Source organism: Trachypithecus francoisi, unplaced genomic scaffold (assembly GCF_009764315.1).
Source record: "Trachypithecus francoisi isolate TF-2019V2 unplaced genomic scaffold, Tfra_2.0 Lachesis_group8, whole genome shotgun sequence".
Lineage (NCBI taxonomy): Eukaryota > Metazoa > Chordata > Mammalia > Primates > Cercopithecidae > Trachypithecus > Trachypithecus francoisi.
The window spans coordinates 12112630-12127010 of NW_022681473.1; the positions used below are offsets into that span (position 1 = coordinate 12112630).

Genomic DNA, 14381 nt, shown 5'->3' on the forward strand with positions numbered 1-14381 from the left:
AAACATCGGACATTCAAATGGGCCAGTTCCCTACCAAGCTTTCTCAGGATTATAAAACTTTCAAAGTTCAAAAACATGCGATCTCTATGAGAAATAATACCTTGGATTTCAGTTTACAAAAGGAACAAGAAAATGGTTTCTGAATGGCAGTTTTCAGTTTACAAGTAGTGGCAAAGTAAATGCTTGGATGTTATGAGGTAGATGATCTAACTTGGGAGACTTTCTTAAAGGCACTCCTTTGATCTCACATGAGAGATCTAGAAATCTATTCAAGGTATTAAAACTCCTCTCCCAGCAAGATAAAATAAAGCATCCTCCTCCTAATGGCTGAAGTTCCATCTGCTATGACCATTTTATGGAGCATGGTGCCATCCTGTGGACACTCTCAAACCACCCATTGTTAATCGGGTGCAATTACACAGCATGTTGAGTGAAAAGGAAAACTATTTGGAGTCATGGTCACTTAGGACATTTTCAAATGTTCTCAAAGAACATGACATTTTGGTCACTTTTATAATTTTATTGATCTTTTTTCTTCATAACTTTAAAACAAAAACAGCGCATGAAAACCAGTGTCTTATCCCAGTCTGAACTCAGCTGATTGCCAGATGAACATCACTATCTTACTCCTCTGAATAACCAGACACAAATTACATAGCAAGTTCGAGTTTCTGCCCACCCAAGACATAGCCAATAATCAGTCATAAACACAGACACAGTCAACTCCAGGGGCTCCAGCTCTCTGCCTATCTTCTCTCAGCAGTTCCTCCCATCTGCTAAGAAGCACCTTCCTGATGGCTTTCTCTCAAGGTGAGTCAAGGCTGAACAAGACAGAAAAGCACAGTCTAGGTCCACCATCACCTCCCACTGGCCACCAGTTGGCCAGCCAGGAAATCATTTCTGTACATCTTTTGTCTCCCCCTTTTATCTCCTTCTCTCTTCTCCAAAACTTGTTGCTAACTATCACTTTCATGTAACAATGGACTTAGTGTCCATTAAACTGCCTGAGAACTGGTTTGAGCCTGATACATTTTCCTGAGCTAAAAAAGGAAAAGTACCTCTGTGGCCTTCTTGCCATTAAGATCAAGTAAAAAAGGGACTAGCACTACTGAAAAGGGTCACACTAGAAAAGCCTTAGAATCCTCTCTCCACCCCTGTGAAGGTTTCTCTAGTTGTAGCTCTTAAGGGTATTCTGGGGTCAAGAAGGTATAATGGGGAAACACATTTATTTTCCCCTTTTAAACTTCCCTGCTGCCCCAGTCTTTGCCTTCTTCTTAGTGGATCCCTTGGGTTCTGGCTCCTTGCGCTTAGCTGAAGAGAGTGAGCCGGTCACCTTGAAGAAATCATCCAGGCGGCCCTGGGTGCTGCCTTGGCGGCTCTTACTCAGCCTCTTGACCCCACTGCGGATTCGCTCCTCAGAGAACTGCTTTTCACCACACATGAACTTGACCAGCTCTTCTTCATTTGGCTCGCTCCACTTCAGCTCCACAGACTCTGGGTCCAGCACCTCAGGTTTCAAGAAGAGCTGGTGAGCCTCCTTGTGGAGCCAATTTTCTGGCACAGGGTACTTGTTGGGGTCAAGTCGCCGCACAATCTCCTCGATGCTCTTGTGCTTCTGGATGAGGTCCACAGCCCGCTTGGGCCCAATACCCCGGATACTCTCACAGTAGTCACTGCCTAGCAGGATGCAGAGATCCACAAACTGTTCCTGGTTCAGGCCCAGCTCCTGAAGAATCCGGCTCAGGTGGAATTCCTGGATTGGCAGCTTTTTGGCTTCACTGGCAGTCAGGTGTCGCATTAGCACAGGGCTGCCAAAGGTGAGGCAGTCCATGTCTTCGGTAGCCGCAGCATAGACTTTGCCAGCCTTCACCAGGGCAGCACAGCTGGCCTCTGCCTCGCTGGGTGCATCAAGATAAGGGATGCCCATGAGGCTCAGCAGATGTTTGCACTCATCGTTGTGCTGCTTAGTGACCTTCACCAGTCGCTTAGTGAATTTTTCCACCTCCTGCTCAGCCCCAGCAGCCTGAGCCTGCTGCAGCTGCTTCTCTGCCTCAGCCCGCCGCTCACTGCGTTTGGCCAGCTCGCCTGACTTGAGCTGTGGTGGCTTGCCATCAAAGACATACACAGGCTTGATGCCATTCTCCATCATGCGGATGGTGCGGTAGAACATGCCCATCAGGTGGCTGGTGGTCTCACCCTCCTCGTTCTGCAGCACATCCCCACCCTGGCGAACAGCAATCAGGAACTGATAAATGCTCATAGAGGCATCAATGGCCACCTTACGGCCAAAGTAGCTCTTGATGTCATTCTCCCGGATGGCACTGGGGGCCACATCAGCAATTAGTTTGGCCAGGCCTTGAATTCCCATGGCAACACAGAAGAGGAATGACTAAAAAAGAAAGGCAAGTCAGAGATGGAGGAAAGAAGGGTTATAATTGGTGTTATCTCACCAACTTCATGCCTTCAACTAAATTCCACACAACAAAAAGGACACCAAGTCAGCACTGCTAAAGACGAACAAGACAAAGTCCCCATTCTCAAAAAACTCAGTCTAGCAGGATAATTTACTTAATAGTAAGGCTTAATGAGTACCAGAAATAGAACCAGGTGCTTAGAGAAATAAGATATTGTTGATATTCTAAGGTAGCAGCATTATTTATTATACAAAAAAACCCTACAACATGGGTCTCTATCAATGACCACAGAAGGCCAGGGTGCCCGGCCCAGCTTGAGGAGTCCAGGGACCATAATGGCAGACCTGAAAGACAGGCAAATGCCAGCTAAACAAATAGATCTGACTTGTTTTGAGTCTCTGCAGAACCCTGACTGATAAGGCAGTCTTGAAAAAGGACTGCAAACATATCTGAATGGAGGTGATGTGGCTTTCTCACAAGCTTCTCTAAACTCTCTTCATCATCGCCTCAGCACATAAGAGTTTCTACTTTTATTATGATGTTGCTAGAGTTTCAAGTCTTTCCGTTTGCGTTTTCTCTCCACCACTCAGTCTGAAATGTTAACTCCATGGCTCCTCCCCAGGTCCTGATTTAGGGGTCTGGCATGCTGTAGTCACTGGGCTCAAAAGAGTATTGCACTTCAGAGTTCAGTGTTTCCCAGATAGCAGTGTTTCCCAAATCACCCTCATGATTTTTGCCACTTCCAGCTAAAACCTGTACTTTCATTCACTTAGTATTTTTTTAAAAAACTAAACTGGAAAACTCATAAGCAATAATATTTGGGTTCTATTAGTTATATTTTAATATGTGTTAAATGTATAGCTATTAAAAAGGATTTTTAGGAGGTGCAATTTAAAATCATCTTGCCATCCTGGCCAACACGGTGAAACCCCATCTCTACTAAAAATACACACACACACACACACATACACACAAAATTAGCTGGGTGTTGTGGCGCACACCTGTAATCCCAGCTACTCGGGAGGCGGAGGCAGGAGAATCGCTTGAACCCAGGAGGCAGAGACTGCAGTGAACCGAGATCATGCCACTGCACTCCAGCCTAGCGACATAGTGAGACTCCGTCTCAAAAAATAAAAACTCATCCTGTACCCACTGGCGGTATGTGTCCAATACTCCAAGAAATATTCTACCAGGGCCAGGCACAGAGGCGCTGGCCAGTAATCCCAGCACTTCGGGAGGCCGTGGTGGGAGAATCACATAAGCCCAGAAGTTCCAAGCTGCAGTGAGCTATGATTGTGCCACCACACTCCACCCTGGGCAACAGAGCAAGACCCTGTCAAGAAAAGAAGAAAAGACAAAACAAAAGAGAAAGAAGAAACGGAAGACTCCACCAGGACTTTTCATTGTTCCCATTCTTCCTTCACAGGGTTCTTTCTAGAGCATCAATGACTGTTCAATTCTTCCAATTCAGTCCAAACACTTCAGCATGGCATCACGATCTTTCATGTTCTGGTTCGCAACCTAACCTTACATTCTGGGATCTCAACAGAAAGCTGGAATAAGGCCCGCCTTTTCCCACTTTTCCTTAGCTGTGCCCTCCTCTCGCCATCCTTTCACGCGTCCTTCCAGGTCCATCCCTGGATTATTAATCCATTAATAATTAATTGATAATGAATTATTCATTTGATTAATGTGAATAATTCCCCTGTGAATTGCAACGGCGAAAGCTCTGGCCTTGAATCCAGGCGCGGCATTTCCCATCCGTGTGACATTACCAAGCCACTGAGGTTTATGAAGAACGATTACCATGATTGTCTCTCAGGGTTGCTACCAGGGTTAACTCAGACAACAGACGGAAACCCCTAACGTCCCCTCTCCAGGCCTGCTCAACCCGTCGGCTCTTGCCTCAAGCCGGCGGCGCTGCTGGAGTGTGGACTGAGGACCAGGCCGTGTAGCCCTTGATCCCTTCGCGGCGTCCCACGGACAGGCAGGCAGGCAGGCAGGAAAGCGGCTAAACAACTCAAGTGTCAGAACTCTTTCTCGTCCAAGGTCTGAGGAAAAATACAACACGACCCCATAAGGTGGAACTTATTACCGCCTTTCTACAACGGAGGAAAGAGAGGCTCGGAGCTTACGCGACTGGCCCACGGCTCACAGGGGGAAAAGTGGCGGGACCGCTTGACTGCATATCACGCGCACTCCAGACCCCGGCTCCCCACGGCCCCAGCGCCAAGCGGACCCCGTCGCTCCCGGAGGCGCTTCCCATAGGGTCTCACCTGGCCTTTGAGACAAGAGGCCTCGGCGGCTAAAGCTTGGTTCGGGGTTGCCCCGGGCAGGCGGTTCCTAAGCCTGCTCTCCCTCCTCAGCTTAGCGGCGGGTCGCCTTACGCTCAGCCGCCTTCCAAAGCCCGCGCTCCCATCACGTGACCTGCCCGCCACGCACAGCCTCTTGGGGAGTGTAGTGCAAGCTGCTTCCCCTCAGACGGCTGCTCTCATGGCAACCAGTCCCTCCAGGGAGAACAGAGTCTCTCAGCGACCGTGGCGTACCCTTCTCCACCGCTTGTCCCTACTCCACCCACACCAGGTCCCCGCAGGCCCCTGCTCCCGCTACACCCGAAATCGCAGAACTACAAGTCCCCCAATGCCACTTGCGCCGGAGGCACTTCCTTTTCCGGTTGTGCTAGGCGCCTGCTCCTGCCGACGTGTGCTTCCGGTGGCGGAGCGGCGGATTAGCCTGCGCGGGGCAAAATGGTGAGAGGGTTAAGGGGAGTTCCCGACGGAGAAGCGAGGACCCCTCGGGGGTCTGATACACGCCGCGCTTCTCTCGTCAGACGCCAGAGATGCAGAGGGCTAGACGCTCCTGGAAACTCTGGCTTGGGCTGAAGGGTGGGAAAGGGGGAAGCCCCTTGCCATGAACTCCTTAGGTTTCTGAGCTCGCGATTTCTAAGGATGAGAGGCGTGGGGCGTATTTTGAATACCTTCCAGTTTGTATATCTGTTATCTGTGGTGTGTTATCTTTATCTGGAAAGTTCTTCTGCCGATCTCGTGCCCATCCTACAATGCCCTGGGCAAATGTTGTTTCTTGGTGAGGCACTTCCAACTCTGAGGCACTTGGCCAGACTCTCCTAGGAGCGCCCACAGCCTCTGTACACGTTCCATGGACTCCTTTGTTTGCGGCCGCGCCTCCTAGTGACCACCGTCTGACGCGCATCTAGCTCTGGGATGATGTCTATTCATCTTTGTGTTCCCAGTGCCAAACAGAGGGGCTGTAATTGGAAGCTCAATAAATGGCAGTGATTGTCTTTATCATTTTGGGGGAAGGGAGCCGTGATTGTTTACTGAATTGAATTCCAGTGTCTCAAAACAATGGGGGCAGTTTACTTCTCTAGAGTTGTTATGTTCTGGATTTTAGAAGCGTTGGCTGACGGGTGACAATGAAGTTAACATTTGTACAGATCTTTACGTTTACAGCCCTCTTTCATAGGCATTATGTCATCATGTTCCCTACAGCCTTCGGAAGGAAGCAAATACCTGTTGAGCAAAATACTCCCTGCCAGGCACTAGAGTTTTGATTCATCATCTTTCTTATACATCAGTCCTGTGAAATAGATAATACAGTCACTTTACTCAGACTCAGATTGCTCAGTAGAACCAGAACTTGAATGCCTTCCCTGTAGCTCACAAGATTCCATAATAGTATATGTAGTGAGGAAAATACTGAATTAGAGATTAAGGGCCAGGCTCGGTGGCTCACGCCTGTAATGCCAGCACTTTGGGAACCTGAGGCGGGCGGATCATGAGGTCAGAAGTTCGAGACCAGCCTGGCCAGCATGGTGGAACCTCGTGTCTACCAAAAATACAAAAAATTAGCCGGGCATGGTGGTTCACGCCTGTAATCCCAGCTGCTCCGGAGGCTAAGGCAGGAGAATCACTTGAACCCACAAGGTGGAGCTTGCAGTGAGCCGAGTTTGCACCACGGCACTCCAGGCACTTCAGCCACTTCAGCCTGGGCGATAGAGCAAGACTCTGTCTCAAAAAAAAAAGAAAGAAAGAAATTGAGGCTGTGCGCGGCAGCTCACACCTGTAATCTCACTACTTTAGGAGACTGAGGCAGGCAGATCACCTGAGGTCAGGAGTTCAAGACCATCCTGGCCAGCATAGCAAAACGCATCTCTACTAAAAATACAAAAATTAGCCAGGTGTGATGGCGCGCACCTGTAATCCTGTAGTCCCAGCTACTCAAGAGGCTGAGGTATGAGAATCTCTAGAACCCAGGAGGCAGAGGTTACAATAAGCCGAGATCGTGCCCCTGCCCTCCAGCCTGGGTGACAGTGAGACTCCGTCAAAAAAAAAAAATAAAAAATTGAGATCTGGGTACCACCAGTCAGTGACTTACAGCAGGCGTTCTCAGCTTGGTGTCTATAGACACTGGTCCGCAAAGCTCCGGAAATTGTAGGCAAACTTTTTCTTGTATGTGGTTTTTCTCAGGCAGAGAGTTCGTACCTTTAGTCACATTTTCATAGTGGTCAGATCATTGGCCTCAGAAAATGATAAGGACCATTGATCTGCAGCTACATTTCCAGGCCAAAATCAGCCTCTGTTTCACAGCAGTACCAGGCTCCTTGATAACCCCATGTTCTCTCCAGGCTGAAATCATGGAATTCTTTGATAGCTCTGATCTCTTGCCCTCCCCTAGGAGCTCGAGGCCATGAGCAGATACACCAGCCCAGTGAACCCGGCTGTCTTCCCCCATCTGACCGTGGTGCTTTTGGCCATCGGCATGTTCTTCACCGCCTGGTTCTTCGTGTATCCTTTCATTGAGCAGCCAGAGGACCAGTGATTAGTGGTTTGGGAGGCTGAGGAGAAACCATGCCAAGTACATGGACCTCGCCGGTTTTGTACATTGGATTGGGGCTGGGAGAAGGTAAGGAGGGGAGGAGGGCTGGTTATGCCCAGGAGCAGGTTATGGCCTTATTTCCCAAGTTCAGGTGAACTCAGTTTGTCCTTTGGATTTTCAGGACAGTGAGCAGGGAGGTGGTCTGGCTGGAGTGGAGGTGGGGAATAGGGGTGCTACAGTTGGAAAGGTGGTATAAGGAAGAGTGCACTCAGGTGTTGGGAGGTCTGAGGGATAGTCCCAGCTCCGACCCTCATGAACTATGTGACCTGGGGCAAGTGACCTAACTCCTCTGGGTCTTACTTTCTTCATGGCAGTGGAGCACCAGAGTCCCAGGCATCTCTTAGGCCCCTCTGCCTGGCTGCTCTGGGCTGGATAGGCCTCCCAGAAGGCATTGAGCCAATACCTTTCTCCTCAGAGTGCCACTGGCTGAGCTCTCTGCACTCCACAGTCCATCCCTTCACTTTGCCTTAACTGCTGTGCCCAGTTACGAGGTCACCTCTACCAAGTACACTCGTGATATCTATAAAGAGCTCCTCATCTCTTTGGTGGCCTCACTCTTCATGGGCTTTGGAGTCCTTTTCCTGCTGCTCTGGGTTGGCATCTACGTCTGAGCGCCCAAGGGTAAGAGCTGCAATGGGATGAATGATGAGCCAGGGAAGCCTCCCCATAGTCAGGTCAGCAGGGTCCTTAAAGCTCTTACCAGCATGACCCCTTGGTTGATGGAGACAGACTCAGTTGAATGGGTAGGGACACTAGACATTTGTGCCTCTTTCCCTGCCCCTCATACAGACTTGAGCCAAATGTGACTTTGTCAATTCTGAGCTCACATAGCCCAAGGCCTCGATCTGCCTTTGGGATATACCACGTAGGAGTGTGAACACAGGCTTCCCATGGTTGTACATTTATGTTCTTAGAAGTCAGACCCCAGTGACTTGGAGAGGCTGCTGGGAAGTTGGCTGGCTGAAAGGGGGTCAAGATCCGGGGCTTAAAACTTGCTGCAGACAATCCATCAAACAGGCCACTGGGAATCAGCTCTGGTGGCTCATCCTCAAAGACGTGTGCTCGACAGCCTTTGCCCCAGGAGCACAGGGGTGCAGGGAGAGAAGGTAGAAAGAAGGGCCATTGGTCTCATTTTGATACCCCTCTCCTCTTTTAGGTAACAACCAGATGGCTTCACTGAACCCCTGCTTTTGTAAATTACTTTTTTTTACTGTTGCTGGAAGTGTCCCGCCTGCTGCTTATAATAAAGGCAGATGTATGGCAGTCCTGTCTGGGGTCCATTCTGCGGGGGTGGCGGGGTGCTGAGACCTACATTCCTTCCCCAATCTCTTCCCTTTCCCGTTTTTCATCTGCCTTTCGCAGTTCCTGCTGCTGATCTACTTCAGGGGGATGAGATTTGTGTGGCACAGGTGTTTTGTCATTGGAATTTAAGGCTCACCTGAGGATAGGAAGGGTCTGGGCCTACCCTTTTCTATTGTTTCTAGGACAAACTTCTCTAGGAACCCGCAGCAGTCCTTTCTGCCCTAGGCCAGTCCCTGCCATAAACATAGCCACCCTTCTCTGTGCTGGGGCATCCTCATCAGGCTCGGCTTGTCCCCCTAAGAAGGCTTTTCCCCTCGGTGGCTACTTTTAACGCAGGTGGGCAGCAGCGGGTGCATGGGAGGGAAAGGTGTGGCCACGGGAGGGGCTGCTGAATCTACTCCTAACTCCAGTATGAAGCTAAGAGGATAAGGGGTATGAAGCATCCATTTGGCCCTCTGGCTCAGGAGCTCAGAGATTCCAGGCTTCTCAGGAAGAACTTTGAATTCCAATTGGCCCTAGCCTCATAGGTGACTCCTCTCCCACCAGACCAATCCCAAGAAGAGACAAGGAGGCAAGCTCAGATACAAAGCAGTATTTATACATTTATTTATATATGTATATTTACTTCAGAAGAAAAGAACATTTCGGGGACAGGAAGCAAGCAGGCCCGGGGCTGCTTCCCTCACTGCCCACCTCAGAGTCAGAGTTGGCACACGATAAATACCAAGCTCAGGGAGAACTGGGAGTTAACTGGGAGGTAGGGGGCGCTCTATGCACACGCAGGCTTCTAAGGGGGCACAGAATGGGCAGGAGGATTTGCACTGGGAGGCCCTATGTACAGCTTGAAGCTAGGGGGAGATTAGCCCAGTGGCTACAGGAACAAACGCCAAAGGAGAGAGAAGGGAGGGATGACCTGCTGGACCCCAGGGCAGGGATGGGGCCAAGACACACCATTGCTAGCCAGGCAGCTGGCAGCTTCTAGCAGGTGGCCCACTGACCTTCCCTGAAGCCCTTTTACCACAGGCTTAAGGCAACTTTGGTCCAAGGTTGACCCCCTCAAGCAGCTCGGAGACCCAGCCTGGCCCCAACTCCTGCACTGAGGAACCCCTTCCCAGGCATGGAAACAGAGCCAGCTGCTAATGGGTTTGGGACTGTGCTGTGTCCAGATGGGCTCCAGGGGGCAGTGGACGGTCACTTTCCAGTTAAGGACTGAGGGGCCGCAGTCCCATTGAGGAAGCCCAGGAATCCTATTACATGGAGTGGGGCTCGGCAGTTTTAAGGCATAGGGAGGATTCCCCCAGTGGGAAGGAGAACAAAGTCATCCTAAGGAAGGCTCGGCCATGCATGGTATGGGAATCATAAAATTCCTATGTCAGCGGAACCAAATTGGGAAGGGGGCTGGGAGGAAGCTATCCCTGCTGTCCCTGCATCCCCCTGCTGTTCCTGCATCCCCCTGCTGTTCCCTATCCTGAGGACAAGTGCTTTGAGATCAGTGGCAAAAGGGGGCCTGCAGTTCATAGGCTTCAAGGACTCAGCTCCACTATAGAAAGGCCTCCCATTCAAAGCTGAGAATGAGTGGTGGGACAGGGGCAAGGCCTGCTTCCCAAAGAGGTGGCAGCATACCACAGGGCAAGGACAGCAATTCCCTTTCCCATTTCTGGACCCATGGCAGACATGACTACATGAATACCACACTCCTTCCATGAGCCTGGATGTAGCCTCAGAATGTACCAGGCACCACTAAGAAGCTTGAAGTTGGCACTTAAGATACAACTTCTTCCCTAACCCAGGGTCTTGGTGGTCGGGAGTGGGATGGGTGTCTGAGGCTCCCTGGGAGGGATCAGAGTCAGAGCCCTGTCTTTGCAAGTGTCACACCCCTGTTCTGGCCCACTTGGAGCTTTCTAGCTGCATCCTTCCACTCCTTCCTGCCCTGGTTTAAGTGCATTTAGTAATTACTTCATTAATAACAGCAAAAGCTATTTGCATCTGCCCACCAGCCAAGACCAGGCTGCTGCTTGAGGGATTCCTGCTCCTCTGCTCAGAGAGAATGATGTGGTCACTGATCACTGTGAGCTCTGGACGCTCCCAGGAACGCAGGCAATGAAGCTGCAACACCATCTGGGCGCTCAAAAGGGAATTTCCTCTTCCCGGATATTCCTGGTTCAAGGCTCTAGGGCTTACCTGGCCCACTGGCCCCTACTGGTTCAGGCCTGTGAAGGGCTGAGGGTGGCTTCACCAGGCACTGAGTAGACTTAAGGCACAAAGTCATTTTCTCCAACCCATCCAGGGCTGGCCTCGGCTGCCCTGGGACTTCTTGGGAGCCAAGCTCTCCCGGGGAGAAGAAACCTCCTGGGCCACACTTAAAGCTTAGAAATCCGAGTCTGGCGTAACAGGCAAACCCCAGAAAGTCCACTACCAAGCCATCCCCCAGGGAACAGCTTTAAGCGGGAGAGCCGTCTGCCCTCCATTGACTCACGAGAGTCCACCCAAGTCTCTTAGGGCTGGATCCAAGTCCCCTGCTGATCTCAAAGATGGGCAGGTCCTCTCTCCAAGAGGGTTGGCTCCAGTCTCAAAAGGGGAGGCAGGGGAGAGTGGGCTCTGAACTAATCAGGGCCACAGGCTTCCCGTTCCCTCCAGGGTACCTGAACCAGCCCTCCAACCACCATATCTGGAAAGAGGTAAACTGGTCCTGTCCTGGCCCCTAGCGGGTGGCAGGCAGGAAAGCCCAGGAAGTCTCTGGCTCTCAGGTTCCCTCTGTGCTGTGAGGCGACCAGCTGGAACAGTAACTCCAGTGTGAAGACTTCCAGTTTCACCAGTCTTGGGTACGGCCAGTGAACAGCAGAGCTGGCCTGCAGCAGGCTCCAGTGTAACACCATTGCAGCCAGTATTGGGGGGTGCCTGGGCACCCCGGTCCCTGGTGCAGTGCTGCCTCAGGAGGGCAGCTCAGTTACACAGGCGGTAGAAGTGGAAGTAGTAGTCTGTGGCTGGCTGGACGAGAGCCTCCGAACTGCAGTTGGCCTGACCCTGGGTGGAAGGGCAGTGGGAAGGTGAGGCAGCTCTGGGGGTGCGAAGCAGACGGCACTCCCTGCTGACGTTGCTTAACACTGTACCCCCAGTGCTACCACATACTGTGCAAACCCCCCATTCCTCAAGCCCCACGTCGCAGACAGGGGTACCCAGACCTCCGGGGTAGGTGGGATGCCCCTGCTCACCAGCAGTGCCACCCGGAAGTGGTAGGTGAATTCGCGGAAGGACAGGATGGTTATTGGCCACTGGTGAGAGGTGCCCTGGAGAGAAGAGAGAGAGGGGTCAGGACAAACTGCTGCCCTTATCCCAACCAGCATCTCTCACCGCAGCTGTTGCAGTTCTGGGGTCTGTGGGGAGTTTTATGAAGGAAAAAAGCAGAGAACTTCGAAGAAATGGGAAGGAGCATGTTCTGCTTTGGCAGAAGGAGCAATGGCAGCTACTCCATGCAGACTGTGCCCGGGACTGGCAGGTCCACAGCCACCTCCGCCTGGCCCCTGCCTCCTTCCCAGTCCTGTTGTGCTGGGTTCCCTCACCCGTTATGCTCTGGGCACATGAAAGTATTTCATTAGGCCGGGCGCGGTGGCTCAAGCCTGTAATCCCAGCACTTTGGGAGGCCGAGACGGGTGGATCCCGAGGTCAGGAGATCGAGACCATCCTGGCTAACACGGTGAAACCCCGTCTCTACTAAAAAAATACAAAAAAACTAGCCAGGCGATGTGGCAGGCGCTTGTAGTCCCAGTTACTCGGGAGGCTGAGGCAGGAGAATGGCGTAAACCCGGGAGGCAGAGCTTGCAGTGAGCTGAGATCTGGCCACTGCACTCCAGCCCGGGCTACAGAGCCAGACTCCGTCTCAAAAAAAAAAAAAAAAAAGAAAGTATTTCATTAGCCCCATCCTCAGGACAATCCAATGACACAGTGCTGCTACTAGCCCCATCTTCTGGATGAGGAAACTGAACCACTTGCCTAAAAATCACAGTGTGGCAAAATCACACAGCTGGGATTCAAACCCAGGTCTGTCTGGCTGTCTCCCTCAGGGTGGCATGCAGCCTGGCCGCAGGCAGCTTGCCCATCTACCTGAGGCTTTGGCTCCACGTCTGTGATGTGGTTTCAGGCCCAAGCACCATGTCTGCTGCATGTCTAGCTGGGTTCTCCGTTTCTCTCAGACACTGTCTCTTCTGCAGGGCCACAGGGCTCGGGCCTCCCTCAGAAGCACCCCCTCCTTTGTTGCAGGTGCTTCCTGCACGTCTTTTCTCCCTCACTATAGAGTATGTTCTTAGAAATCAAAACCTGTGTCTATTCCACCTCTCTCCCCTGCAGCTGGGCCCACCCAGCACAGGGCCTGGGACAGATGGGGCCCCAATCAATATTTTCTGAGTAAACACATGAATGGGCGAGAAAAAATAATCACTACTTCCCTTAATTTGGCCTGAGAGTCTTCTCCCATGGCCTCTTAGGCCCAATGAGAAACTGGGGGTCCATCGGCCCCAGGGACAGCTATAACTTCCGGTTACTTGGCCAGGGAGGAGCTGGCCATCCAGTTCTCCCAGAAGAGGTGGCCAAACATGGAGCCTGAGGGGTCCTGTAATGCTGCACATCTAGCTGTGCCACTTCCCCAACCTGAGCATGAGGTCAGCTCCTTCCTGCTTCTGCAGACACCTCCAGTGAGCCACAGCCCTCCCTGCCATGGGCTCCCAGACACCCGCCTGTTTCCATCATTGCACTCATCCACATTAACCCCTGTGATCTGCTTTCTTCCCCAGCTCTCCAGCACGGCAGGGCCAGGAGATGCTCAGCAGAGTGGAAGGAACAAACACGGGCATGCATGCCCCTCCCCGGGACACAGAGGCCCAGGCCCCAGAGTGTCCCTTGTGGAGATGGCTTCACTCTATAACTCCCAGCTCCTGCTCCTTGCCCATTTGGGGTCCAGTTGTGCCAAGAGAGAAGCAGCTCGGGCCTGGCCAGCCCACAGCTTCCTAGTCCCACCTACCTGGGTGTCCTGGTGGGTGTGGAGACTCTGTGGAAGGCTCCCTTCCTCGCATGGCTCCTCCTTTGACCTCAGGCTGCACAGCATCACAGACACGGGGGAGGAGGAACTGGAGACAGGCCCAGATAGCAGAGAAATGAGGTTTTGGAGTCCCTCAACCTCAGCCCCCTTCCAGCCAGCCTGCCTCTGAATCTCCACCCAGCCTGAAGCACTGCATAATAACCAGGGCCCTCGAACAAAACCTTTCCCATCGACCATCCCACGTGGTCCTCAGGCCAGGAGATCAGGTCATTTAGCCAGTTAACCACGAAGCAGGCAATGAAGTCAGCACTCATCCCACCATGTAGGAAATACCAGAAACTCTCCAGCTATCCTCAGACTTGGCTGTTCTGAGGCTCTGCGGGAGATTCTCCCTGGCTCCCCTCCTGCCTCCCGCTTCCCCACGTTGGCACTCACTTCATCTGCAGAGTCAGGCTGAGGTGCAGTGGGGTGCCGCTGCTGACAGGGATGTGGTAGGTGAAGTTCCCAGGCCTGCAGGGGCAAAACTGGCACCTTAGCCTGAGGGCACCCTGCCACCACCCCCCATGGACTCCTCAGCCCCCAATCTGTACTGGAGCCCTGCAGAGGCCTGGAAAGGGGCTGCCCTGCCTTATGGGACAGGCTTCTCACTGAGGGGGCAAGTTCTGGGCAATGTGTACCACCTGGGCTCATGTCACCTGAAGGGCCCTCCCTGGGTGAAGGGAGGGAGCCCAGCCCAC

General features: G+C 52.1%; 3 protein-coding genes across 10 annotated transcripts in view; 1 reads left to right on the forward strand and 2 right to left on the reverse strand.

Moving 5' to 3' along the window:
• Nucleotides 1–505: 505 nt before the first annotated feature.
• Nucleotides 506–5083, reverse strand: FEN1 (flap structure-specific endonuclease 1). Its single transcript, XM_033205138.1, has 2 exons — nt 4691–5083; nt 506–2389 (listed from the first exon to the last, which is right to left on the reverse strand). Exon 2 carries the CDS (start codon nt 2366–2368, stop codon nt 1226–1228), a length of 1143 nt encoding a protein of 380 aa, XP_033061029.1. The 5' UTR covers nt 2369–2389; nt 4691–5083; the 3' UTR covers nt 506–1225.
• Nucleotides 5056–8573, forward strand: TMEM258 (transmembrane protein 258). The gene is made up of 4 exons (XM_033205139.1): nt 5056–5164; nt 7110–7219; nt 7795–7931; nt 8467–8573. The coding sequence occupies exons 1-3, from the start codon at nt 5162–5164 to the stop codon at nt 7919–7921; spliced, it is 240 nt and encodes a 79-aa protein (XP_033061030.1). The 5' UTR covers nt 5056–5161; the 3' UTR covers nt 7922–7931; nt 8467–8573.
• Nucleotides 8574–9189: 616 nt separating this feature from the next.
• MYRF (myelin regulatory factor) overlaps nt 9190–14381 on the reverse strand; it is a 37665-nt gene continuing 32473 nt past the window's right edge. For all 8 annotated transcript variants that reach the window (XM_033205130.1, XM_033205128.1, XM_033205129.1 and 5 more), the window contains 4 exons: nt 14080–14154; nt 13627–13732; nt 11825–11899; nt 9190–11636 (listed from right to left, as the gene is read on the reverse strand). In XM_033205130.1, the coding sequence (XP_033061021.1) occupies nt 11556–11636; nt 11825–11899; nt 13627–13732; nt 14080–14154 (337 nt within the window). In that variant the 3' untranslated portion in view covers nt 9190–11555. The remainder of the gene's footprint in view (nt 11637–11824; nt 11900–13626; nt 13733–14079; nt 14155–14381) is intronic.

Bases quoted from the DNA above. Each gene is read 5' to 3' on its own strand.
- FEN1 (XM_033205138.1), bottom strand. From the start codon at position 2,368: ATGGGAATTCAAGGCCTGGCCAAACTAATTGCTGATGTGGCCCCCAGT.
- TMEM258 (XM_033205139.1), top strand. The intron at 7,220-7,794 runs GTATCCTTTCAT...TGCTGTGCCCAG, and splicing joins TTCACCGCCTGGTTCTTCGT to TTACGAGGTCACCTCTACCA.